At 33.3% G+C, this 26,958-nt stretch overlaps 1 protein-coding gene across 6 annotated transcripts; it reads right to left on the reverse strand.

Annotated features, from left to right (window-relative positions):
- Positions 1–267: 267 nt before the first annotated feature.
- LOC106160039 (uncharacterized) lies at positions 268–26,919 on the reverse strand. Of its 6 annotated transcripts, none has more exons than XM_013536536.3 (8): positions 26,546–26,919; positions 6,447–6,756; positions 5,589–5,815; positions 5,050–5,185; positions 4,592–4,761; positions 4,133–4,298; positions 3,702–3,785; positions 268–3,504 (listed from the first exon to the last, which is right to left on the reverse strand). In XM_013536536.3, the coding sequence occupies exons 1-8, from the start codon at positions 26,765–26,767 to the stop codon at positions 2,816–2,818; spliced, it is 2,004 nt and encodes a 667-aa protein (XP_013391990.2). In that variant the 5' UTR covers positions 26,768–26,919; the 3' UTR covers positions 268–2,815. The 6 variants fall into 6 exon arrangements, with proteins under 6 accessions (XP_013391990.2, XP_086872935.1, XP_013391992.2 ...); XM_087016809.1 differs by lacking the exon at positions 26,546–26,919 and adding an exon at positions 19,848–20,064; XM_013536538.3 differs by lacking the exon at positions 26,546–26,919 and adding an exon at positions 16,417–16,603.
- Between the last annotated feature and the right edge of the window lie 39 nt (positions 26,920–26,958).

Here is a 26,958-nt window from a genome sequence, read left to right on the forward strand (position 1 = left end):
TGAAATATCAATACTGGAACCATTTTTCCAGCAACAATTAATGTACCATTTTAACCATTTTTCCTACAGGTTTTGATAACTGCAAATGACCAAACACAACTGACATCATAACAATCCAAAATAACAACCTTTCATTTTTATACCAGAACTTCAAAAAAACTGCCATATCCAGACCATTGCACACTTTAAGAAATTTTTCTTTTGAGAAATGATCACAAGATTGGAAGACAAGCTTGTGAAAGATTCCAAACTCTTAACAGTCAACAATTTATTTTTAGATACTTTTATTTGTACCAATTCCTGAGTTTGACAAGGCAACGATACAGCACGTATCAACACCATATGAAAATCACAGAACATATCAATTTAAATAACTGTCAAAATATTTTTTGAACCACCATAACTGCTTGCACCTATTACACACAAAAGAAAAAAAAGTGCTGCTGCTCTGTATGTGCCACCTCATGGTTTTACATCAATGTTTCACATAAGAAAAAATACTAAAAAGAGAACATCCAAGTTTTATCTTGGTGAGGAATGACAACATTCTGAAGTCTAGTTGAATAACAGCTGACTGATTTGGAAATGCTTACAATCTACATTTTTTTGATTATCTTGAGCTCAAAATTCCTAATTTTGTTGAGGTTTCACAATTTTGGGAAAAAAAGCAAAACTGTATTGGCAAATAGAACTACAATGCTACACAGGAGAACTCCCAAAGTAATTACTGCTAATCTTACCTTCAAGCCTTATTCAAACTACAACTGAAATCCAAATGGAACATTAACCGATGGACCCATTGAATATTAAATTTTGCTTTAATTACCTGCTATTTTAAAATAAAATGACCACAACTGTCTGGAGACATTCAATTTAAAAGTTCAGGGAATCATGGGAGTCTGCTCGTGCTTGACTGACACATTCCTGCAAATCATCCTCATTGGATGATACAAACTAGGCCATAATTAAAGCTTTTTCTACTACATGTATATCTGTTAATATCACCAATACATTTTGCAACACTATGTAGAAATGCATTCTGTACATATATTTTGATATCTAATAATATGACACACAAAAATAAAAAGATGTACGCACGACACCGCTATTTTGCCCACTTGTAATAGTTGAGTGCTATTCAAGTGAACTCTCTGTGCGATCTTCATACAGAATCCTCAACTCAATCAACTAGATTTCCCTCAAATTAACAAACTCATTGAATGGATATCGGATACTGTAAGTACATGTGCAGCAGTGGTAACACATAAATATCAATACAATTTTGATTGTCATGAATTAACAATATCTGTATTCTAAACACAAACACACAATATAACTAATTACCTTACAGCATGCCATTTACCAGCATAGTAATAAATGCACAGTAACACTTCTAACACAGCTAAACATGAATTAATCCACTAATACATTTACTTATATGTACATGGATTCGTAATAGATCATAATAGATTTGAGCAATACACGCCCACCTTCACTTTACTGATATGATTATGCTTAGGCGTGTAGATAATACTTAATATAATATGGCCTGGCAAGCCTTTTATCATGTTTTGTCCACATATCACAAATTTTTCCTATCCTGGCATTCGACAAAAAGAAAAGAAAGCTTGCACCAGCTAGATATTCTGAGCAAATGATTTATGTAAAAAAAGAGAAAAAAGGTAATACTGCTCCCATATAATACTGACTAGTTTCTTTTTAAATGAGATTTCTTACATTTGACTCTTAGTCAAAATGGCTTTGAAATTGAATAAAAAAAGTAATTCAGGCAATCTCAAAGTTGGCAAGGCTATAAACTCTTGATGTAAAATATTCCAACTCCCTGATAATAACAGGTATGTACGTACATGTCAGTTTCTTGAATGTATCACATGTATGTGACAAAGTAACTACTGACTAATTCTTTCTGGACTTTATGGATATGTCACTGACAAAACAATTACCTACATTCAGACAGAAAATTATAACAATATCATTTGCATTCACAAACGTAATTAGACTGTTCAAATCCCATATAACCACTATGAAATTGTACATTTAATAAGTTTAGTCCCTCCCTCCCAATATCCGTTTCTCTGAAAATCTCACCATTATTTAACAGGAAAAATGTATAAGTGACTAGGTATTGTGTATTGCAATGTGATAGTATCTACCACTTCTTAAACCCACCAGATAAATCGTCACAACTACCTTAATAAATAACTAAATAAATAAATGGGCGATTATGTTTGAAAATTTTGAGGTAGATGAAAAAATGGCCAACTATATACCCCATACATTGAACAGTCCTATGTACAATTTACTAGCAACATTAATATGCCATTGTAAATTATATATAACATTTAGAAACCTGGTTTGAATTACCCTTATTTATTCCAATGACTGTCACTATATTTCTATATAGTTTTTGAAACTGACTAGAGTAAAACTTTTGCTGCCTCCTTCACACAACCCTGAATCAACAGATTTTGTAATCAAAAACAAGTTTCCTGTTAACTGTATAACAAACATTAAATCAGTAACAACTTTTTCAACATTTAAAATAAAACAACATTTAATTTCTGTGCTTGTTACAATTTTTTGATTGCATATTGACATTGCTACCCTATACACAAAAGGACAATAACAGGGGAAAAAAGTAGGTAGAGTGCCTTTTTAATGTACTAATTGAGCAAGGGTTGCAATCTAACTGTACCACCCATGTTGTATTGGCTCTATTCTAGTAGTCACATGTAATCACATTTTTAGACTTAAACATACTGTACAGTAACAAAACTTTACTGAGTTTAAGTCATCAGAAGTGTTGTCCACCCAGAGCAAGTTTTCTGGAATGATCACCATAAATACTCGGAATGGGGCCATAAGGGTGTGACAGTCCCATTGGAAAAGCTTGATAGGGATTTGTAAAACCAGGTATGTGAATGCCAAGAGGGGAAGTGTTTTTAGTGCTGGCGGCGCTTGCTTCAATCATGCCGTTCACATAAACTGGAGGTAATGGAAACATTGTCCCATGTCCTGCCGATGAACTAGCCAATAGGGGTCTGAATGCAACAGGCATGGAGTACTGCTCTCTTGTCATGGAGGAAGAAACAGTTACTGATGATGAAGGCGGACTTGATGTTGTCGGTGCTGTTTCCTCTCTCTTCACGTCCTTCCTACCAAGAATATCATCAATCGCGAAAGATTTTGGCGATGCTCTTTTGACCACTGGGGGTGAGCGTACCATAGGTCCTGGCATGCTCAGTAGCCCTGGAGGTAATGGCTGAAGTACAGGTGGAGGTAAACGTCCAATAGGTGGCGACACAGCAGGATGGAGATGCTGCACTGTGCCAGGAGGAGCCGGGGGAGTTGGTAGACTGCTACTGGTGAGATTGCCGTGACTGAGACTGAGGTTGAGACAGGCCTGGCAGTAGCCATGGTACAACCTCTGAGCACTAACAAGGGAGGCCCGGCCACATTTAATACAATGCTCTTGAGACTCTCCTGAAAAAAAAAATGAACCCAAATAAAAGCCTGACTTACTTAGTAACTTCTACACATTTCTCCATATTTTCTTTAAAACTGCATTTAAATGGAAAATTCAAGGAAAATAATTTAGGTAAAAAGTCTGCCTCTTCAGCAAAACCCTTCTCAAACCATTATCATGCTTGAATTATTGCATTATGCATTCATCCGCTCACCTTCGTGTGTTTTGAAGTGTGTCTTTAGGTTACACTGCAGAGCAAATCTTTTCCCACATAAATGGCACTCATGAGGCTTGTCACCTAAAATAAATGAGAAGCATTTGACTTTTAAATGTTCTGACAGTAAAGAAACTTGCCTTTACCAATGTCATAATCTTCAAAATGTTATTTTTCTGTTTAATGACAAAACTCCTTCCACAGCAACAGAACAAGAAGAGAGAGAGAGAGAGAGAGTGTCCCTATATAAAGTGACAAGTTTTCCAATAAAAAGTAAATTAATAAATAAATTAAAAACTATGAGGATCTTAATAGCTTATTCAAGTAAATTTTGACAAAATACCTTTTCACTCATTTTTTTCAATTACATCTAAAATTAAAACATAATATTTAAAGCATATGTGAATGAGACTTCAGCCAAGTTAACCTACCAGTATGAAGCATCAGGTGGTTCTTAAGATTGGTTTGCTTGCTGAACCCTCTGTTACAGATGTCACATTTGAATGGCCAGGAGCCATTGTGTACATACATGTGACTTTTCAGGTCGCCGGGAGTCGGAAACGATTTAGAACACAAGGAGCATTTGTGAGGTTTCTCCTGGAATTGCGGCAACAAAAGAATAAATATTCATCTTTCAGAGATGAAATATGCAGCTTTAAAGTATATTGCCAATGAACGAGTCCACAAAGCAATTATTGATGAATATTAATGAAAACAAACTGTCTCTCCCTCTCAATTATTTTTCTTATTATTCTATTTGGTACAAATGCATTTTTATAATGAATTCATACATATTCTACAATTACAGTATTAAGACTATAATAGCTATTTCAAAAATAATTTTACTATTTCAAAATAAGTTAATATACAACTGGAAATGTTCATCCTACCTTATTATGCGTCATTCTGTGATAGTATAGGTTGGAGCTGGCAGTGAATCTCTTTCCACAGGTCTTACACTCATGAGGTTTCTCTCCTGAGTGTATCCTACGATGTGTATTAAGTGAACTGGAGGTAGAAAATGCCTTGCCGCAGATGTCACACGCATGAGGTTTTTCTCCTAGAAAATATTTCAATATAATAGTTTTTTTTATCTGTAACAGTTAATTTTTCAACATGAGAATTTCACCTCAATTTCTTTCACTTGTTTCGTTTTAAAAAAGTTATCTATCATCTAAATTAAGATTTTTCTTTTCCTTTTTATATCTAAACATATGAACTATTTTCTCTTTAATAATTCTAATCCTAAATTATAAAATTTATAATAATAATAAATAATTTAGTAATATTCCCAACAATAACATGGGTTTCACCTGACAGAGGTGAAAACTGAAGAATATTTACAAACCTGTGTGTGTCCTCATGTGTCTTCTTAATAAAGATGGACGATCAAATTTTTTCCCACACACCTCGCAGGGTAGCCAGGTGCGTTCTCGGTTTCTCTTCACTGACTGACCATTGCCAGGGAACTCAAAAGCTCCCTCCTGGAGATTGAAAATACTTAGTTAGTAGGAACTTTATGAAATATTGCTCCAAATATTCCTTTTTGAATAATTAATTAAAAGACCCAAATGTAAAACTGCAAGATCATTTGCAGAAAGCAGACAAGAATCACATCCAAGCACAATCCACAACTTGTCACCTCTACCACAATCATCCAATTGCCACCTTTCATTAACATTTCAAATAAGTACACTACCACTATTTTACAACACATTTTCAAAATATTTAAGTTTTCAGTTTATGTCAAACTTTCTTACATAAAGCTTAGGCTTCAGTTGTTAATAAATGTAATTCTCATTACAACTATTTAGATTCAAAATTATTGAAAATCATGATTTTCAAAATATGCCAAGCTCAATGTTAAAAATTAATTTAAGATGTTACCTCCATTCCAGGACTCCTGTCATCCTCTGATATCGCAGTATCACTGTACGTGGACCTTGTCTCTTCATCTTTATCAGAATTTGGCGGGGTTATCAAGCTACGGACACCATGAGAATAAAGACGAGATGGAATGGATGACAAGTTGTTCTTCTCATATGTTAAATTTGTTTCTGTCTTGGTTTCTGGTGTTTCTGACTGCTGTGCATTTCTCATCTCCATTTCAGTTCCTGAAAAAAATTATTTAATACATGAATCATCAAATTTTTAAAAATCACATGGGGCTTTTCAGTCGTGTTTATTTTTTATTTTGACGATTAAAACAGCACCTGATTTATCATTTAAAAACAGGGTTCATTTGGGTTTATATATATGCTATATTATTATATATAACATGTAAAACTTTTAACACCGATAAAATTTAACTGTAAATAGTTTTTCATGATCTCAATTTATGTGGACAGACTAGATAGAGACAGGCCCAGTTCATGATGTAAAGAAAAAAGTAAAGAATGAAAAAGAGGAGTGAAAATAAGATTAGTTTTACTCAATAGTTTTCTTCAATTACCCCTCTCCCCTTCTCAAAATCTAATAATGAAATAATGTATCTCATTTCACAGATATAAATAAATATATAAATTATGAAAAGTGAAAGAAAACCTTAACTCCATCTTTTATTATCAAATTGTACTTATAGTGATATTTTAGAAAATGCTTAACTTAATTGTACCTTCAAGTACATAAGTTATGGCAGGGACAAAAATTAAATCTATACATAACGAAAGGAAGAAAGAGAAAATATTGACTAAGAATTCATTTTATGGAAAACTCAAAATATAATCTAATGCCATGATGCCTCACCTTGTTTATATTCCGACTTAACATTTAATATCTTTATCACGCATTCCCTCTCCTGTTGTACACTGTCCGTATTATGCATTTGTGTATCCATCATTTTGTTATCAGCACCTTCAAGATGTGCCACAATTTTCTGTCCTTGTTTTATGTGCTTTGTTGTCTTGTATAGCACTTTCTCCCCTTCTTTGTAAGCAACTGTGTTTATGCACTCTGGATCAGTCGAGGTATCCACAAATCTTATCCAGTTGCAATGTCTTACTTTCTCAAAGCCCATATGAGCGATTTCATCATGGCAGCCATATGTAAACCGCAGCTAAAACGAGAAAAAAAAATAGTGACTCTGAAATAAGAATTCCAGCAGAAAGATGGATAAATTTCAGGCACCATAATAATCTATATCTGGTGAAATTTGTGTTCAAGTTTCAGATGGTGCTCCCATTTTCAAAATTAACCAGGTAAAAGATGACATGAATAATGTTTCACAAGTAGCCCTTCATTTTCAAGTCGTTAAAAAATATGTAACTGTATCCAATGTCTTTTACTGGTATTACAAAAATATAACTGTTTTACACATTACAAATATTACAATAAAAAAATATTTCATTTCAAATGCTTTTCAAAGTATATTTCACCAGGGAAGATAAAATTTCTGCTGAATAGAAATTTAATTTGCTTGCTCTCTGTGCACCATTGGCATGTATTAGTAGTAAAGTACATATTAAAGTTTTATCTCAAAATGTTATCTGCCAATTCCCTGATCAATTAAAGTGATGTGATACTAAGCCAACATACCATATTGTTAAAAATCTCGTTAATAAATCCACTTTCATAACCAGACTAAGATGCATTTTCATAAGAAATGCAGCATTGTGAACTTTGCATGTGAATCCTAGTGATCCTGCTTTGCTTGAACAGATACTATGCCTTCATGTGCTCAAATTTCGTTTGATGCGTTTTCCTCTCCATTTTCAAAAAAAGTCCTTTTAGTTCTATATTAATTCAATATGTCATTTAGAGTCTATTAAGTCATATCACTGTAGCTTCAGTGGAGTGCTTAATATCAGAAGAAAAAAACTCTGGACTAAATATCCACCAGTTTCGAAGGTTTCTCTTCAAAAATCCATACTGAAATGAGCACTATGGCCAAGACTGCCCACTTTAACTGACAATATCACAGTCATTACATATAACTGACATAATTTTCTGTCAGTCAAAAATCAGGGGGAGGTCCTCAACAGCAGAACAATGATATCAGCCACTCATATCTGTTCTTCCATCTCCATCTAGGCTCTCCTAATTGTTCTTCCTTTATATGAATGCAGATGATAGAGGTGTCTGGCAAAATGGAGAGAGGCAGAAGGATTACTAGTATGCACCTGATAATACCAGTTATGTTGAACCTGTTCAAATTCCGTAAAAATTTAGATCAGAAATTGACAAAACTGTGTTGCTTGACTTCCACAGATGATCACATTTCACAGTCACAGCTAGGATACCCCTCAGACTCACTGCATTTCAAACAGGAATTTCTAAAAAAATCCAGTTGGTTGATAACAAACAAGAAAATTTTGTCAATTGATTTTATGTCCAATTTATTCCAGAGTGTGAACAGGCCCTGATGTGGCCATATTGTGCAATATGCTGCCCAAGGGAAGACAGCCTTTGTTCTTATAATTGTGATAATTATCAGCAAACAGCCAACTGCCCCCTTTTTAGCCAAGGTGTTTACCACCGGCTGGTAATTTCTCTCTATCAGTGTCAGAAGCTCAACATAAGACATGCAATCAGGGAATCATTAAGGTTCATATTACCCAACGCTAACCAGCATTTAACATAAAAAAGACCATTTTCTTTTCAACTTATCACTTTATTCTCTTTCAAATGCCATCCCTCGCAGGATGATTATGTCATCTAATATTTATATTTTTACTTTTCATATCAATTTAAACTTAAATAAGGTATAACTTTTTTCTTTCTCATGCACAGTGCTGCTATCTTAAAGCTAGCAATAAAATCAAATATTTCATGCTAACAGCTTTATTTTATTTTGCTAAAAGGTAGCAAACATATGTTAGGTGCTAAAATCAGCATAAGAGGATTTTTATTTACTTTAATAAGTAAAAATGCTACCAGTGGGCTGTACTTATTCATATCAAAATCCTCACCCCCACGCTAAAAAAATCCTTTTTACCCCTAAGAATACCCATTCAGATAGCTGTTTAGTACCACTGAGGGCACCTGTTACCTTAACTGTATCAGTTAGTGAGTGTGGTCAGTGCCATGGGGTATACCTCCTTGAGTTTATAATAAGGGGTGCAGCCAATGTCCCTGTGTGTAAACTTGTTTTGTCAGTCTCTCACTTAGATAGTAGTTGAAAATTTGTTCTATATTATTATTTTTAATTGTTAAATCTATAAAAAGGTGGAATACCAAATTCAATCATCTACAGCACAAATTTCTTTTTATAAGTAAAATTTTTGGCACATATATCGACTATCTGTTTCACATGTTTGAGCACTTTTAAATTTCTATTAATTTATTTGGAAGTGGCTATTCAAGTCCTATTTGCCTAGAAAGTGGAAAAAATGGGACAAGAACTGTTACAAAAGTTGCTGAGCAGGACCTCTTTCAATAGAGCTTGAATTAGTCACCCCTGGATCACTATACAATGCACAACTTGGCCTACAAGGCGTTACCGTTCACACCCCAAAGAGACTAGTGTGAAAGTTCAACAGGTTTTATATTTTGCAGGTAAATTAAACTGAGAATAAAATGTATAATCTTGCACGGCCTACCCCCCTCAATTAGGCCCTGGATGGGTGTTAATTGAACTCCAAAATTACAGCCTCTCTCATGATTTGCACCAGGCAGCTTTCACCAGAGGGAGTCCACAGCTTTTGAGAAATCCATAAATCATGAACAATACTGATTATACAGAACAAGGAAAACCAGCATCTACCTCAGGGTGGATATGATACAAGCTTTCTTAATTATGAAGACCTGCTCTTTGACAAAAGAGTACCTGGTATTGCCATGGGTGCAGTTGGCTGATGTTTGCATGATGCTTCTTTCATAATCACAAGGCATAAGTCATGCAATGTTCTCATCATCAGGCGCACTTGTTGACTTTTCACATGAAAGTTTTCTGAATTTACTTTCTTTAATTTTTTCTGCTTTTTTTACTTTCCTTATTTGAAGTACTCACTCATGCTAAAGATAACCACTTACCAAAAAATAAACAGTGAAAACAACATTTCTTTACAGAACACTACCATTACTATTAGTAGGCATCTAAGTGCAACATTTGACTGCTCTATTTTTTTTTTCTATTTTTTCTATTTTTGAAGAGGGTTGGGGAGAGATGCAATTCAAATTATTTTCAGATGTTATTCTATTATCCATACCATGCTGAAGAACAGACTTCCCCGATATTTATGCTGTAATGTTGACAACAATGTACATGATGTATCTAGTGATAATTGCAAATTGATCATTCTTCATCACTTGTGGGCTAATATTAGATCCAAGACGCATGGTCCACAACACAAACTGATAATTATATTAGGGAGCATACACGAAAGTCATATATTGAAAATAAAATCATTTCTCAAGCAGTTTCAACAGTATATCAGAAGTTAGGATCTCTTTGGTTATCAAACAAAGAGTAAGTTAATCCAAGAAAAATTATCAATGATATTTCCTTGCATTTTAGATATGTGAACAAGGGGTAAAAAAGATTCTTTTATTTTTGAAACCAGACAAATGATAGTTTTTCATATAAAAATTCTTTAAAAAGATAAGACTGAAGAAGCAAATTCACGCCACTTTACTCTTTTCTTTCTTTCTTACCATTCTTTTTTGTGTAGGTACACATATTTGTAAGCACATGCTGTTCCAAAAATTATGAACTAAAAATATATAAGAAATGAGAAAGTGATAGAAAATTAAGTAGTGATGTTTCCATGAATTTACTCTGCAAACTTTCAGTAAGTGTTTAAGAACATTAAACTTGTTTAAAGGATATCAAATCACAAATAAATGAACCAAAATATTAAAACAATTGTTGCTGAGCTATTTTTTTCTTTTCTTTTTATCTTTAATCTTTATTCCCTAATCTTTAAATCTGAAGAAAATAAGCAATTTATCTTTGAAGGAAGTTTTTGAACTTCTTTTTTTCTCCTTTCTTTGTGGGAGGTAATGGAAATACACTGTCATTTTGTTTTTAAAAGGGCTAAATGAGACCAATACAACCTCTTCGTAGATCTAAATTCCACCAACTTTAAAACCTCCACCAAAATACCCAACTTATTAGAAATTTCATACAAAATCTTTGTTTTTTTTTTTTTTCAACTTTCTTTACCACATTCAAAAAGGGCAAAATCTTTTTAAAAGAGAAAAAAAACCCTCCCTGTTAAATAACACAAAAACCAATGACTAACAATGAAATAATAATTAGCCCAAATTACCACCACCAGTTGACAAAATAATTTCATTTTCAAGCATATGCTCGCTGGTGATCAATATTCGTGGGATACAATTAAAGCAATCCCATCTTTCTGATCCAATATTGGAGTAGTTTAGGCTTTGGGAAAGTTACCGCAATTTCTCAGAGGTGCTAAACCACAGGATAATTTCTTGGTCTGTGGTTAGTTAATCTTGCACCAGTAGCACATGGTCTCTGGGTTTGAAACAATATCATTCCCACATCTCAGATCTTTACCATTTTTATCTTATTAAATTGCCTTTGCTTAAAACCTTGATTTTTTATTCTTATCAAAAAATAGCTATCATGGGCAAATTTTTACCATTTTCCTTTAACAAACTGCAGAAAATTTGAAAAAATAAAGAATTCATCATAATACGTTTTTTCTAAACTAAATGCCTTCAATGCAATTTTTAAAGACTTGTATCAGAGAAGTCTTCAGCATAACACTTTCTCTACTTTTTTATTCTCGTTCCTCTATATAATTTCTAACACAATTTTGAAACCCATAGTATAACTTCCTGATATCATTCTCTCATTTTCTAAAATTCTACCTAAAAATAAAGTTTTCAGCAGCAATCTCTGAAAATAAAAACATTATTTTGCCATCTCTGTCTTTCAGTTTTAAAACTTTTTTTGGAAACCAATAAAGCCATTTATTTTACCACCATAGTGCATCTGCTTGTCTTCTACAAGAAAACTTTCTCAAAAAAACAACTACACTCTATTTCCCTACAACTAAAATTACATCATTTTGACCAAGATTGGTGAAGACAACCCATTTCATACTAGACAAAGGACACAGATTACCATTAACGATGGGATATTATAAGTGCTTTGCCATCACGACAACTTTCCTATGTGGTGGAGAAAAACCAGTAACTGCAATTGCAGCTTCCTTAATATGTCTTAAAATGCCTTAATGTCTCCAAAAGGATGCCTATTCTGACTTCTATTCGTCTGAGCAATTTTGTACCTTGAGATTATAGTCACAACATACGACATGGCATGTACAGAAATTGATACTGTTTAAATTGAGATCTTAAACATCGAAAATTTTACCTTTTGAAAATTTATATGGAAAAAACCTCTTATGTTCTCTGAATTTTTAAAATCTTCTCTCCATTCTTTTTAAATAAAAACAATCATGGAAATTACACACTAAAAGCTGTTATCGTGATTTTCATAAAATTATTAGATCCACCTAGCATTTTTCTTTTGCATTTGAAAAATACATGTCAGAAATGTAATTTACATCTTACAAAAAAAAAAAGGAATATATAAGCCTCTCGGTCTCCACCACTCCCCATTTCCTGAAATGAAAAAGTTCATTCAAGCCCTCATACTTACTTATTGAAGAAAAGAAAAGAAAAGACAGATAGAAGGTCCATATAAGTATTTTAAGACATTAACAATTACAATACAATTACCCCCCCAAATTTTTGTACGTGTGTGTGAGTGTGTATGTGTGTGTGTGGGGGGGGGGGGGGGGGAGGAGGTGGCTGAGTGAAAATCCCCCATTACTTTTCATTATATCCCCCCCCCTTCCTCCAGAGTCCACCAGTGTACCATTCACCCCTGGGTAACATATGGAAATATATGCCAGTGCAGCCTGTGGAGTTACATAACAAACCATAACCTATGTACTAGTTATTGGGAATTGTTTGGTGGCTTTCTCAGCAGCAATGCCAAACAGTTCTAAGAATGTTGCAACATTGATTTTCAATGCTACTTTGGTAGCCATCTTTGAGTAAATCACACAGAATAGATCACAAATTATATTGAATGTGGAATTACGAAAGCAGTGGAAAGTGTTTCTTCAACTGGCCTGTTTTTTCTGCAAACTCTTCCATACACCCCTCCCCAACTCTACAACCCCTTCCTGTGTCCATTCCCATTATTGATTTTCCTACTCACTTTGAAAGTTTTTCAATCTTTTCAATTTTTCATTGAAGCTTCAGACATCAAAAGGATTCTAGATAACATATAATGAGCCTCCAGCATCCTGGCTTAGTTTCTATTTTCCATTTTAGCCAGTCACTTTTTAACCAGCCAGTTTAGTCTTTCTAAAATTGAAGAACAAGAATAATAAATATGTTCCCCCACAACAATAATTTGTAATTAAAATCTGACAATGATTTTCTAAAAGTTTCAAAACTATGTTGCATTCATGTCTAAAAGTATACCTTTTACCAACTAAGATTTAAATACTTAAAAAAAAATTTTGATATTCAAATGTAAATTGAGTAATTATCACAAGTTTGATCTGATGCGACTGCAGTCCAAAACCTCCTACAGCCTTTTTTCTTCCCCATCTGCTGATAAATAAATAAATAAATAAGTTAATTTCTCTTGAAGACCATGCACAGTTAATTGTGTTGTGTAACTGCCTATGAGGGATTATATCATGCAGGGTAATACTGCAGGGATTAGCTGTCTTGACCAAAGCTGACCAAAGCTGACCACAGAGTACCCTCTTGGACAGTGGACCAGATGTGAAAATATTACGCACAGACGAAAACAACCTACTCAAACAAGCATACCTAGATAAATTACATTATTTCAATTTACTCACAACAAAAAGCCTGTCAAATCTGAACGATGATAACCTCTCATGGAGTGAAGGTATTATGAAACTCTTGTTTGAAAACGGATTTGGAGATGTATGGCTAAAACAGAATCCTGACATAAATTTCCTAAGTATGTTCAGAGAACGAATCATCAGTGGGTACATACAAAACGGGGTGTGACTGAAATGCGCAATACACTACAGCACAACACAGCGCAATACACTTGGTAACAAAAGTACAGTTGCAAGTAAACATGTAGGAAAGGGTAATCTCAAATAAAATAGGGTGATATAAAAGCAAAATATAGTACATAGTAATTAATATTGCTGATACAACTTGACAATTTTTTCAGTGTTTGGTCAGCTGCCATGTTGGTGAGTAGCTCTTCTTGGCCAGTAATATATGCAAGAAGAGCCACTCGCCAACATGGCTGCCAACCGGACAATATAAAAGTCTTGCTGATTTGTTAAGTTATATCAACGATATTAATTACCTAGTAATATAGGTTGTTTTTATATCACCCTACTTTGCTGGGAATGGTCATTTCTTTAGTGTAATTGCAACTGGATTTGATTTTTGTATTGCGCTGTGTTGCGCTGTATTGTGGTGTATTGCGCATTTCAGTCACACCATACAAAACGGGCACAGTGAGCTTGAGGACAAATCCAAATCCAGAGTATATTGCCAATTCAAAAATACATTCAAAAAAGAAAAATATCTAGACCTTCTTCACGATACTGATAAAAGAAAAAACCTAGCCGTTTTCGCACCAGTGGGCATAAACTCCACATTGAAACAGGCAGATACAATAACACTCCTCGGACCGACAGAATATGCCATTACTGCTCTAAAGACAAAATTGAAGACGAAAAACACTTTCTCACAACATGCCCCCTATACAACGACCTGCGGACAATGTTATATAAGGTATTTACAAAACACGATACACATTTTGGCCTAAAAACAACTGATGAAAAATTTACTATAATTATGAAATGTCAAGAAGAAGAAACCCTTATTGCACTAGCTCAGTTTCTCTCCTCAGCTTTTGCTAGGAGGGATCTACAAGACAGTGCTGCACTCATCGGCAATTGAGTAATAGTAGTAATAGTAGTGATAGAAACTTTTTTTTTTTTAGTAAATAAGTAAATATTCTTACACATTGTGATTGTTTAATAACATATTCACAAAAAATTGTATTCATAGAACAAGTTGGTCCACGGACTAACAGACACGAGGACTAAATATGGCCAGCTAGCCCACTAAAAAGCAAGCCGACTATGTGCTCTGCTGGTGTCTCTGCCTACATACTTGCCATCGCTGCAGCGTCCCTGCAATTAAACTTCTGAGCTGAGATTTAATCTGTGGCACATGTGGTGGGGAGAATATCAGGGAATTAGAGGGCTTGCTTTTTAGTGGGGTCGGCCATATTTAGTAGATCATCTGTTTTGAATGTGACGTACCATACATGTACCAGTTACTGGATTCAGTCTAAGGCCATATTCAGAACAGTGGATTAACAAGTCTGCAGATTAAATATGGCCAACCCACTTATCCATGGGGAATCTATTCAATGTTTATTAGTGGATTAGATGGCAAGTTTTTAAGTGGGTCACCATATTTGACCTGGGACTAATTAGTCCACTGTTCTGAATACGGCCTAACCTTTTTTCTTGCTTAGCCATTTGTCTGAAGGTACTAATTTTTTTCAGCCAAAAAAATTGCACTTTGGCAATTTGGCTAAAACATTAATTTTTCTTTTTACCAAATAATAACTGTATGTGATGCTTTACAAAAATATAAAAAGTCAAAATAGCTCACTGTTCTCAACAAAGGTTGTATTTGTGGAAATTTGAAGCTTTTGCCATATTAGTGAAAGCAGTATTTTTTTTTATATTTTTGCCAAATTGAAAGGTCATTGACCAATGGTGACTTGGCAATCAGTCATCAAGAGCCGAGATTTAAAGAACTCAATTTAGGCAATACAGACAACAGGAGTTCAGTTGGAGCTCAGATCTCAGATAGCTGCCATGAATTCCTGTCAGAAAAACTAATCAAATTTACTGCATCGATCTTGGCGTGAACCATCTTAACTGGCACAATTTTAAATCAAGAGGAATCCAAAAAGGGATATATAAAAAAATAACAGTGCCCTGTTCATAAAACTGACCTGAGAACCTACTTCAAATCTTTGAATGTTTCAATCTGGTCAGTGGTCATTCCCCACTGTAGAAGAGAGTACTGACCATATGTTAGGGGAACAAGTGCTCCTTAGGTGCAAGTCACCCACTCCATTGATTTCCACTGGTACCACAAACCAGGTGGTGGTTTCGTTTCTGCTCCACAAAAGCAAAATTGGCTTAAAAATCTGTTTGAAAAAGGACTGAAAGGATGGTAATGCTAAAATTCCAGGGTTACTCAATGGAAAGTTTTCCAAATTCTAACTTGATGCAAATTCAAATTTCACCCAATTTATTCAAAACACTACATCCAAATGGGTTCCTAACTATTCCATTTTTTTTCACATAATCTTCCACTCATTTCTCCTCAATTGCAAAATAAAATGTTAACCTTGAAACCCTCCTCCTTGCTCATTATGATGGTGCAAAATAAATTTACTTTACCAGCTTATGTATATAAAAAAAACTTACAAAAGGCACATCCACTGTTCTGATCTATTCCATGCTTTATGTTTCTTATGAACACTGCACATCTCAGAGTTCAAATAAGATCAAGTGAAATAGAGTACTGAGTTCAAAATGGTACACAGCAAACATTTTCTTCTTGATTTTTGCAAACGATTAGTGTATAGAAACATACTTCTATCTTGTGTTAAAACTTAATTTATTAAATTTAAGTATGTGAAAATCTTTAAAAAACAAGGAAAAACTTAGAATAAAAACTTACAACAAGAACTCACTCTACATTCTTCAGAGGTGGCCCAAGCAGCTGTATCTCAAGAAATGACCTGTAAACACTAGAATGATGGCCACATATCTTGATCTGGCTTACTCCTCTTCAAAAGAAAACACTGCCATGCAGGCAAAACTTCATTTTACCCTTACCCTCTCACCCCATCAAAGCATTTGGTAAACCATCAACTGTTAGTAATTACCAAGTGTGGATAATCCAGAGACCCCCTGCCTCAGAGAGAGAGGTGATTTATTAAAGATTAACTCCCCGGACATCATATTACTTCAGTTTCGGCTAAAGCTATTGGAGATCTTCTTGCTTTGAAGTTGTTAAATGGATTAGGTCTCAGGAATTTTAATCTTGGATATCATAGAACCTTTTTATTTGTCCTCCTAACTCCATTTAGCTGTATCAATATCGCACTGCACTCTTTATTTATTTCTCTGATTTCATAACTTTCTTGAAAAGTTAATCCTAAAATTATACAAACAAATTTTGAGGAGTAGCTGGTTGTCTCCCTGCAGGTTATGCTTGTTTTGTCACATTTTCATATTGATGTGTCCTTACAACTGTTCCATAAACAGCTGCAACCAAATATTTAAGATCTAACTTCCCTTTACTGTTATTTAACGTGGTATAAATATATGTGTGATTTACTATAAAAAACTTTCCATAAATTCACAAAAAACTACTGATGACATAAAAATTACCTTTTAAGGTGCCTTTTTTTCTTATCATTTTTCAAACTGATTTTTCCATTCTGTGAATACTAAGATCTATACATCTAGGGTCATGCCAGTTGGGGAAAAATTTCCGCCCTCGTTCTTTCAATTACCATACTAATTAATGAACCTGTCCTAATTAGCAGCTTAATTCAGTACATGACCCCTGTACTGGTTATATAATTAATTGTGTGGTTATTATGTGGTTTTTGAGGTAACAAAGGGAGCTCTTAACATTAAAGAATTAAGCACTGCAATAATTCTACACATTGACCAAAAGTTGGTGGGGAAAGAGCATGATGAAGAGTAAGAAAAGATTCACATGAGTGATGAGTTTTAATAATATGGTGTTTAATTTTGGTAAAGAAGCTGGAAAAATTTGGGCCAAAAATTTGTTACATTTTGTTTTCAATATATAAAGTATTTATTCCCAAAGCAATGTTTTACTATACCATGGAGTCTATAGTTCAGATGTGCCCTAATTATAAATACCATAACAAATCAATTCAGAAATGCAGGCAAAGAGGGATCCCCTGTCAGACAACATTAAAATTTGCCACAAAAATAAAGAGTGAACTAGAAAATCTAGAATGTAAGAAAATTGTTATAATTTGAGTTGTCATAGGTTCTCGGAGCTTTACACAATGTATTTGTGAGAGAGACAGTGAAGGAGTGAGGGAGGAAAAGAGAGAGAGAGAGAGAGAGAGAGAGAGAGAAAGGGGGTGACTATTCAGTTATTCAGGGATTACCCTAGTTCTAAGGACAGCTGCCCGCTCCATACAACCAGACCAGCTTACCTCACCTGACCAAACACAAAGAGGCCCAGTATTGCTTAGGCCATAATGTTGCATCACCAGGTCTGACATTACCCTTGTCTGCAAAGTGAAACCCGTCTTCTCAAACACACAATTACACTAAAGGGCTGTGCCCAGATTATATTGAGAACACCCTTTATAATAGATTTGGGTTATTTCAGGTTATTCTGTGCCCTGCAGGTTGAGGTAATACCAGAGGGTATTTACACATACTATATGCAGTTACTCATGGGTCTTTACGTACTCATTTTCTTTGTCTTCCCAATGCTAAAATAATTTTGCTAATAAATTTCACTTGGAATTCTGAAAGACTGGACTGTTTTTAAAAGTGGAACTTTTGGGAGAAATTATTGTTACAGTCATAATGGTTGATAATATACATGTAACACCTTGTGAAACACACACACACACACAGAGAGAGAGAGAGAGAGAGAGAGAGATAAATGATCCGTACACACACTAAGAGAATTTAACGAAAATAAATGAACAAAAGCCTTAATTTTTGGCATAAAAACATGTACCTGACACTGAATTTTACTACATACAGCTATTCACACCCCACACAAAAATATATACACTCTTTAAATAAATACACAGGGCTCCTGCTATTGATAGCAGTTTAGCCAAATTCTTAGCATCATTTACCTTAGTTTGGTAAATAGAAAGATGAATATTTCACTACTTTTCCCCAAATGTATTCACTTGAACTGGTTTCATAATTCAACCAATTATGGCAAAAAAATAAGATACTGCCCTAATACATTTGCCTAACCCAAATTAACAATCTTATGTGGAAAAGTTATCCAGGTTAATTTATCCAAAACTCTGCACCACTATTTGTTGATGAAATGATGCCATGACACATTCATAGACTTTGATGCACAATGTACAAGTCAATAGCAGCCATGATTACATAAACCAATCTTTACAAGCCAATGCTCTCTGAATACCTATTATGTTTACAATATTGTTATACTCAGAATTTTCTTCTTTTGTAAAAATACACTGCTAAAATAAACTGTATGTTACTATTTTAAAATGAAAACAAAAAAAAAAAAAAATTCAGAAACATATTCACATCATATGGCATATCTCCCAAAAGACAGTGATTTGTGCATTTTGACTTTAATTTTTTTCTTTTTCTAAGCAACTCTGAACATGCTACCGCTATAGTGTTTATGCTCAAATATTGACTGATCATAAAATCATTTTAAAAAGAACATTAGTTTCAAATGTGATAATGAAACTAGAATTTTGTTTAGAAATGAAATCAGTTGTGTTCCTCTTACATGAGCCTTGTGAAAATTAATTTCATTAGTCTTTTGAAAACCCTAACATTTTAAAAATAATATCACCCTGTCTTCAATTTATGTGTTCTTGTAAGACTACCATGATATCCAACCAGCTTTTCTAATAATAATTTTCAATAAGAAAAGCTAATGAGCAGATTTTAATGTACTTCAAAACTTTTTACAGGGAACAGATAAGATCATTTTTTCATACCATGAAAAAATCACCTCAATTTTTCAAAAATGACAAATACTTAATACAAAAATGTAACAATACTCTAGAGACTTCATACTATATTAAAATTGTAAATAAATAAATAAATAAATAAATAAAAATAAATAAAATCAGTAAACCTATCAGAACTTTCACTGATCACTTTTTTGTTTATTTCTATATTTTCTGATGAAAAGTGGTCCATAATTAGTTTTTAAAATGCCAAGATTTTTTTCTTTTTTCCACATTTACATTTTCTGAATCTGTAAATAAAACCCTTTATTAATATGTTCTTTAAAAGAATTACTTTCACTCAATTAAAACACACACAAACACACACAGGCTATCAACAAAGAGTTTATCATTCTATATAATGCCATAGGCATTGTCCAAATTACCTTAAAACCTCCTCTAGAGGTAAGGGAATCCATGAGCCCGTTTAACCCCAACTGCCAACCACTAAAATATCTTGCAAGTCTTGTAAGTGTCCCCAGTCTATTACTGACGATCTCTGGCTTCCAAAACCCAAAGGATGAGCAAGCCTCTCCCTGCTATTGTTGTCAACCAAGAAGTTGTAAACAGTGGCAGTGTCACTTCTCTCTCTCTCCGACTACTATACTATACTATACAACTATATATGTGTCACATGGGATATTTAATTTCCTAACAGATCTTGAAATTAATGAGCAGATCCTTTGTTCAGTCAATCATGATAGTACCTCTAATGAGCACATGTGGATGAAGCTCACACCCCCTTAATGTGTTTATACTGAGGTGATCCCAGACATACGGCCTTTCCTACTCTCTGACCACAGGGTGTGGTAAGCCTCTCCTTGGAGGGTCCATGCAGTAGCCACAAGTAACAACATATAGCATCAATTTTTATCCTTTTGAAATTTATTTTCCTTTTGGTGAAATTATAGGTTGATATCATTCTTCTGTGTACCACTTAAAAGAACAGATCATCTTTTATGTATATAAATTTCCATTTGGTAAAATGATGTCATTAATTAAAATTCTTTGACTTGATTTCTTTGGATCAGTCCTTTCTCTCAATTTCTCTCTTTTACCTTTTTAGCTTGATAACAAACATGATTCATCCTATTGAAAAAATGAGATAAAAATGCAAGATTCAGAAGTGGGAGAAAAGTGTTAAAAGAAAAGTTGTTATTCTAAAAAAAAATGGCCAATAAAATGCTGTATCATTTATTTAGGAGAAAGAATCTGGGATGGTTTTTGTTTTTAGTAAATTGCAGGTTTTTGCTCCTTAAAGAACTATATCTTATTTTTTTTTTTATCTTACATTCATAAAGGAGTACAGAAACATCTATAAACCAATGGCTGTTTTATCACTTTGCTTTCAGTGCATATTGCACCTGTTGCATTGAGTTAATTAAATGCACCTTTCACTTCATGTAAATTTATGTAAATCATTTTGATTTTATCTGGGCAAAGTGGGGTCCAATCTTTTCTTGAACTAAACACCTGCAAATATGGAAGGTCTAGTTTGAGAAGCGATGTATTTTTACATCCCCCCTAAAAATAAACCTGCAAAATAATAAAAACAAAATAATTAAAAAAAACAAATTTAAGGGAAAAATACTACACAAACTAAAATAAAAAACTAATTTAATGAAAGGAAAATAATTTGGCCTGGGTTCATGTCTTAATTAAAATTAAATAAAGATTTGTCTGTCAGGTTAATGATGATGATGATGAGAATATCCCTCTGACATGCATCGATGTGCAGATAAAGAGCACTTAACACAAAAGGTATGCTTGTTGCTAATGACCGTTCCTCCGTAATACTAGAATTAATAACGCTTCTCACTTCATGCAAATTTATGCTTATGAGCTTTCATGGAAGCGTTCACCAAAGGGGAAGAACTTGAAGGAGCAGCTAGTTGTGCTTATTACAACTGTTTAAAGGAATTCCAGTCATGTTAATCAGAACCCTCTATAGATTTTTTTACCATTTGAAAGCAAAATGCAAATGAAAAAAAAATGTTTGATTAAAATCATGTCAATCAATTAATTAAATGGTCACAATCAAAGCAATTTTTAAACAATGATTACCTGTCCATATGGGAGATGAAATTAACACACACCCATTTTAAAAACTCAACATTTCAGTTCATGAAATGTTTTTGACTGACATTTCCCCATGTGGAATGGACAATCAGATATGTAACTTAATGATAATGATAATTAGGCTGTTCCTTAAACTAATTAAACAGCAAAGATGAAGATTTCCTAAAGACAAGATATGTAATTGTCCCTAATGTTCTTTCTGACCTTAGAGCTCAGGTGAAGCATGCTCTTCATCTATCTAACATGATGTTAATGGAGGAGGAACACAGGCGAGCTGCACATTTGATGACACTTTCTCTCTTACACTATCAACCATGACTTCAATTAACAGAACAATTATTCAACTCTTTAAAAAAATAAATAAATATAAAAACTGATTTATCTTAACCATAAAACATAAACATATTGTAAAATGGCATTCTCTGTTAGCGTTTAGGAATAAATTCTGTTTTATGAACTAATACAGATAGTAAATTGAGCAAATCTGGCAAAATATACTGGTGCTTGTTGACTCTAATTATGAATGTTCAATTTTCCTGAGATAAGAGGGGAGGTTTATAATGTCAGCCTACAAAAAATACCAGGGCAGTTTGCTTAATGGAGCTGATCTGACATTTGACAAAGCTTTGATTAATCACCAGCAATAATTAAACTGTTCTAGAAAAACTAATTAAACAGATTAACAAGATTAAAAAGTGCTTAAGGTAAAAAGGGTAATTATCACCAGTAATCTCGCTTTATTTAAAGGTGAATTGAGTTCATCTTTCCTTTTGTGATTAATTATATGAAAGGGATTGATCAACATCAATGAGTGAATGAGGTACAAGTTTGAGCAACTTCAACATAGTTTGACGTCAAATAAAAAAAACATTATTCTTAATATTTCTTATTGCATAATTATTATAGATAATAAATATATATGGTTATAAAATTATCATTACTATAATTAATGTATTGTGTAATATTAATTTACATTTAAGGAGCATTTTCTTTTGTTCTTTCCATACATTTTTTTGTTCATTGAATAGAGCAATTATATTAATGAACAGAAAATGAATACTTTCAAAACAAAAAGGTGATGTGACTATTAAAATAACACTTTGGGTATAAAAAGGCTATAAAATTTTATCATTTCAAGTTCAAAAAAAGAACTCAATTAACTCTTACAAAATCTGTAGCAAATGAAAATATAATCTATGATATCATACATTCTTATTTATGACAAATTAAAACCTATCATCATCATTATTATTATTGTTGTTATTGTTATTATTATTAATTTTTGTTATGTTAAACAATTAAAAACCAAACAGTTTTATGTGCATTTAATAACCTCAAAACTCTTGCAAAAAAAACTAAATAATTATATCTTGTTTAAAATTTGTGTACTCAGAAACTTTTTGTACTTTTTTTAATTATTATAGAGTTTTCTTAGTTTTTATACTAAAATAACTAAGCACTGCCTGAAAAATGATACATCAATCTATTTATCAATTAATCAAAAATTGACATAATGGCAATCATGATTGAAATGTATAATGTTTGAATTGTTTTAAAATCACTGATAAACAATGGTATTATGGTACTTTAAATGTGCTACAAGACAAGACAGCCAAGTAGCTTAGTACTAAGCTTCACATATTGTTGATATCAATTTCAAATTAATTTTTAATTATGCAATGCATTTTTATTTAGAAATATAAATGAATAATTCAATAAAATTAAAGGAAATAGTATTTTAATATTTATCATAATATGTTCTGCTCATTTTTAATAAAAAAAATTTTGGAATGTGTATTTTGTTATTTCTTGTTTTATAACATCTTTCTTGTTATATCCATTTTATCTGCTATATCAGCAAATTAATTCAGTGCAACTGAATAAATCGTTATAACTTCATTATTTTCCATTAATATCAAATCAAACATTGATCATCTTGTCAAGTGTGTGTCTTATAGTATCCAGGATAGAAGCTATCTTTACAAGTGCTTTGTTCCTATGCATTTTGTTTTTCTAACTCAAATTAAAATGTGGTGAATATAAAAATGTAGGAAAAGTCAAACAAATTCACTGTAAATAAACAAGCAGAACATGTCTGTGTGATACTAGCTATCTCTCAAATGCCATTTCAAAAATTATGAAATTACCTAAAGATTTTTTTTCAACCAGACAGAGAAACAATATAATCAGTAAGTCAGAGAGAAAATGTAGTCACTGCAAACAAATTGGGGAAATAAACCTGAGGAAGCGGAAGGCCTTTGTATAAAACAATTAAAATTGGTGCTTATTTTTCATATATAAATTGTTGAGACAAGCTTGAAAAAATATCTGCCAGCAAGTGCAGAAATATGAACCTGAAACGAAAGGCTAAGAGACTTCTTGTTAGGGCAGGTTCAGACAATAAAAATTTTGTTAAGTCCAGGCCCCCCGTTTCACTAAGAATCTTAAAATCCTAGTTGACTAGGATGTGTGCATGTGTCCAAGAGAGTGATGTAACACTGCTACTGATTGGGTAAAATGTGTCCATGTGTCCACGTAACGTTGGTAACAAAGATGTTAGGCAAGGAACCTGACACAAGTTTTTCTGTGAAACTGGGGCCGGAATTTTGTACTAGGCTGACCCCAGTGAACTTATTTCTCATTATGTCTAATTAATAATGTAATGCGCCTTTCACTTAATGCTGATTTCCACAAATGAGTATGATTAGTCATATCTTTCATCAAAATGATGTACGCTCATGATCACCATGACTTTCGATATAAAGATATAAAGATATACATAGTTCTAACCACTGACACCTGTACTGTACGTCCCTGTGAACTATCTTTCATTATATGTATATCAATTATAAAGACATATTTCATTATGTGTGCTATGCACATCCATGTACTCTTATGAGCTTTCTGATTATATCTGAACAGGCGAACATTTGTGAGCACTGACATGAAAGTGTGGTAGGGACGCCATAAAAATAATAATAATAATAATAATTCCATTTTAAAATCTGTAGGTTTAATAGCAAGCAAAATGATTTTTTTTTTTTTGTTTGTTTCATAAAATTTAATTGACCAGTTTTGACAAACCAACAGTTTCACAGAATAAACATTTCAAATTTCACTTAAAATTACAAGTAAGAATCTTTATCATTTGAATCAAACTCCTGAGGCTTTTATTCATCACTCTGGTTTAATGCAACAAATATTTGTTCATTGTCATTACTTTGCTCAGGAGTAGAGATTATTTTCAAATAGGCAAAAAAAAAAAAAAAAAAAATTAATGATTGAAAGTTTTAAAGAAAAAATTGAGACAGAAAAAAGACAGCGAAATAAATGTTTGTCTTAATGCCACTCTTCTTTTCCTTAACAGAACAAAATCTAAGAGATGTACATACTTTCATGAATATCACAATAACAGTAATGGCTTCGGATGTCTTAACCCCTGACTCTGAGTTCATGAGTTTACCACATACTATACAGAGCCCATTCTTTCAGCAATCAGCACAGTAAGTTTCTTGTATTTATAATATAAAGATGTACAAAAATCTTGCATGGGATGAACTACCGTTCCACTTCTTAATTTACAGACATCACGATAATTTAACATTGTCATTTATCATGAATAATATGCAAAAATTAAAGATTTTAAATGCTATTTATATGGATCATTTTACATGCTATAGAGGTACAAGCCCTCTTTCTCCTGACCTCGTTTACCGCAAGTGCAAAATATTTATCCACTTGCATAACATTCTGCAGGAAGGCGTAACAGCCGGGACAAAGCAAACTTTCATTCATTGGGGTGCTCAGGTAAAGGTGAGAGTTCAGTTAATAATAATGTCCCCTTGCCACCCATGGGTCAACTAAGTATTGACTATGTATTGAGGACAAATTTGAGGAATCTTAGTCAAGAACTTTTCCTTTCTTTTCCTCTCTTCTCCCTCTTTTTTTTTTTTCCCCTACCCTTTTTATTTTATGACATTGGGAAGAAGAATACAGATCATCATTTTGGAACATATTATGGGTGTCCCCCTGCACTTAAAAAGTCAATTTATTATAAGATACAAAGATATTTTTGATTTGGTAAATTTTAAAGAAATTAAAATGCAATATTTTCTCCTTTTAACTTTTTACTTGTTTTTGAGAATGGTCACTAGTAATCAACAATCTGGGGAACATTATGAAATTTTATTCAATTTATTTTACTGTTATCTCTATCTTTATAATATTATAGAAGGATTGCAATACCAGGAAATTTAGCTGAAACAATATATCAGTTTCAGATATTACTTATATGAATTACTAAAACAAAGTATCAACAAAATGTATTTTAATACACACAATTTTTTTACAAAGTATAAATCTAACAGATATCAAATCTTGGCAAAAAGGGAGGGAAAACAAGAATTTCACATCTCATTTGTTTAAAAAAATGAAATATTATCAAAGTGCACTGTTATCCCTTTTGAAAATTTTACAATTTACCTTGATAAAAATATTTTTCATAAGATGTGATGAGGCAAAGGGATATGATGACTCACTGCAGAAATTAAACAACATCAACAGTCTGTTAAAACTCTGAATTGCATCATTTCTATGCAACTTTAATATGCTGAACATAGAATGAAATAGAAAATTATGTGTATCTTCAACTTGATGAAATATTTTCTTAAATGACTCTGATTTAGTTTAATTCGGGGAGCATGGTACGATATGAATAGGCCTAACTGAACAATATTGGTGAATGATCCAAGGCGTAAAGTTGCACGAAAAGGAGAGATTTTCGGTAACACTGGCACGTTTTGAAATATTTCACCCCCAGTTTTCATAATGCAAATGCCTTCAAATGATTTCCATATTTCAATTAAAAAAGGAGAAGCTATAATTACGGGTTTTATCACTTCACTATCAAGCAAATGCCTAGTTCCGGCAGCGCGTCGTAGCCTACTAAGAACCCGGGGACCAATCAAACATGCACGCCGGCAAAAATGTCGACCACAATACTTACGTCTCCCTCCGGTAAGAGATCCAGTCTGGGCAGCTTCTCCACCTTGATCACGCCCTGGTCGGGCCTGTAGATCGTCCCAGGAACAATATCTCTGCTCGCATAAATACTCGGTTTTGGCACAGTGTCCATGCCGGCTGCCTTGATCGCACGTTTCCTATCGAGAACGTTGTGATTTTCAAAGCGGAGAGCAAAGTCGCTCGGGATCAAAATGCATGTATCCATGCTGTTATCAAATTATGACCTCATATTATGACGATAAACTACAACTGTGAGAAATATTGCTTAAGAAACCGGAATAGCAGATCGCCGGAACCTCTCAGCTACAGCATGGCCATGTTGATTTCTTCTGAAACTTCCTGTCAAAGAGAAAACATAAATTATGGATTAGGAATCGCACATACGAGCATGACCAA

The sequence above is a fragment of the Lingula anatina genome, chromosome 7 (genome assembly GCF_051362555.1).
Source record: "Lingula anatina isolate TDL-2025a chromosome 7, LinAna3.0, whole genome shotgun sequence".
NCBI lineage: Eukaryota > Metazoa > Brachiopoda > Lingulata > Lingulida > Lingulidae > Lingula > Lingula anatina.

Coding starts and splice junctions, on each gene's coding strand:
- LOC106160039 (XM_013536536.3), bottom strand. CDS start 26,767: ATGGATACATGCATTTTGATCCCGAGCGACTTTGCTCTCCGCTTTGAA. Junction 6,757..26,545: donor ATCTCTTACCGGAGGGAGAC/GTAAGTATTGTG, acceptor TTCTCGTTTTAG/CTGCGGTTTACATATGGCTG. Junction 4,299..4,591: donor ACAGAATGACGCATAATAAG/GTAGGATGAACA, acceptor CCGCAATTCCAG/GAGAAACCTCACAAATGCTC.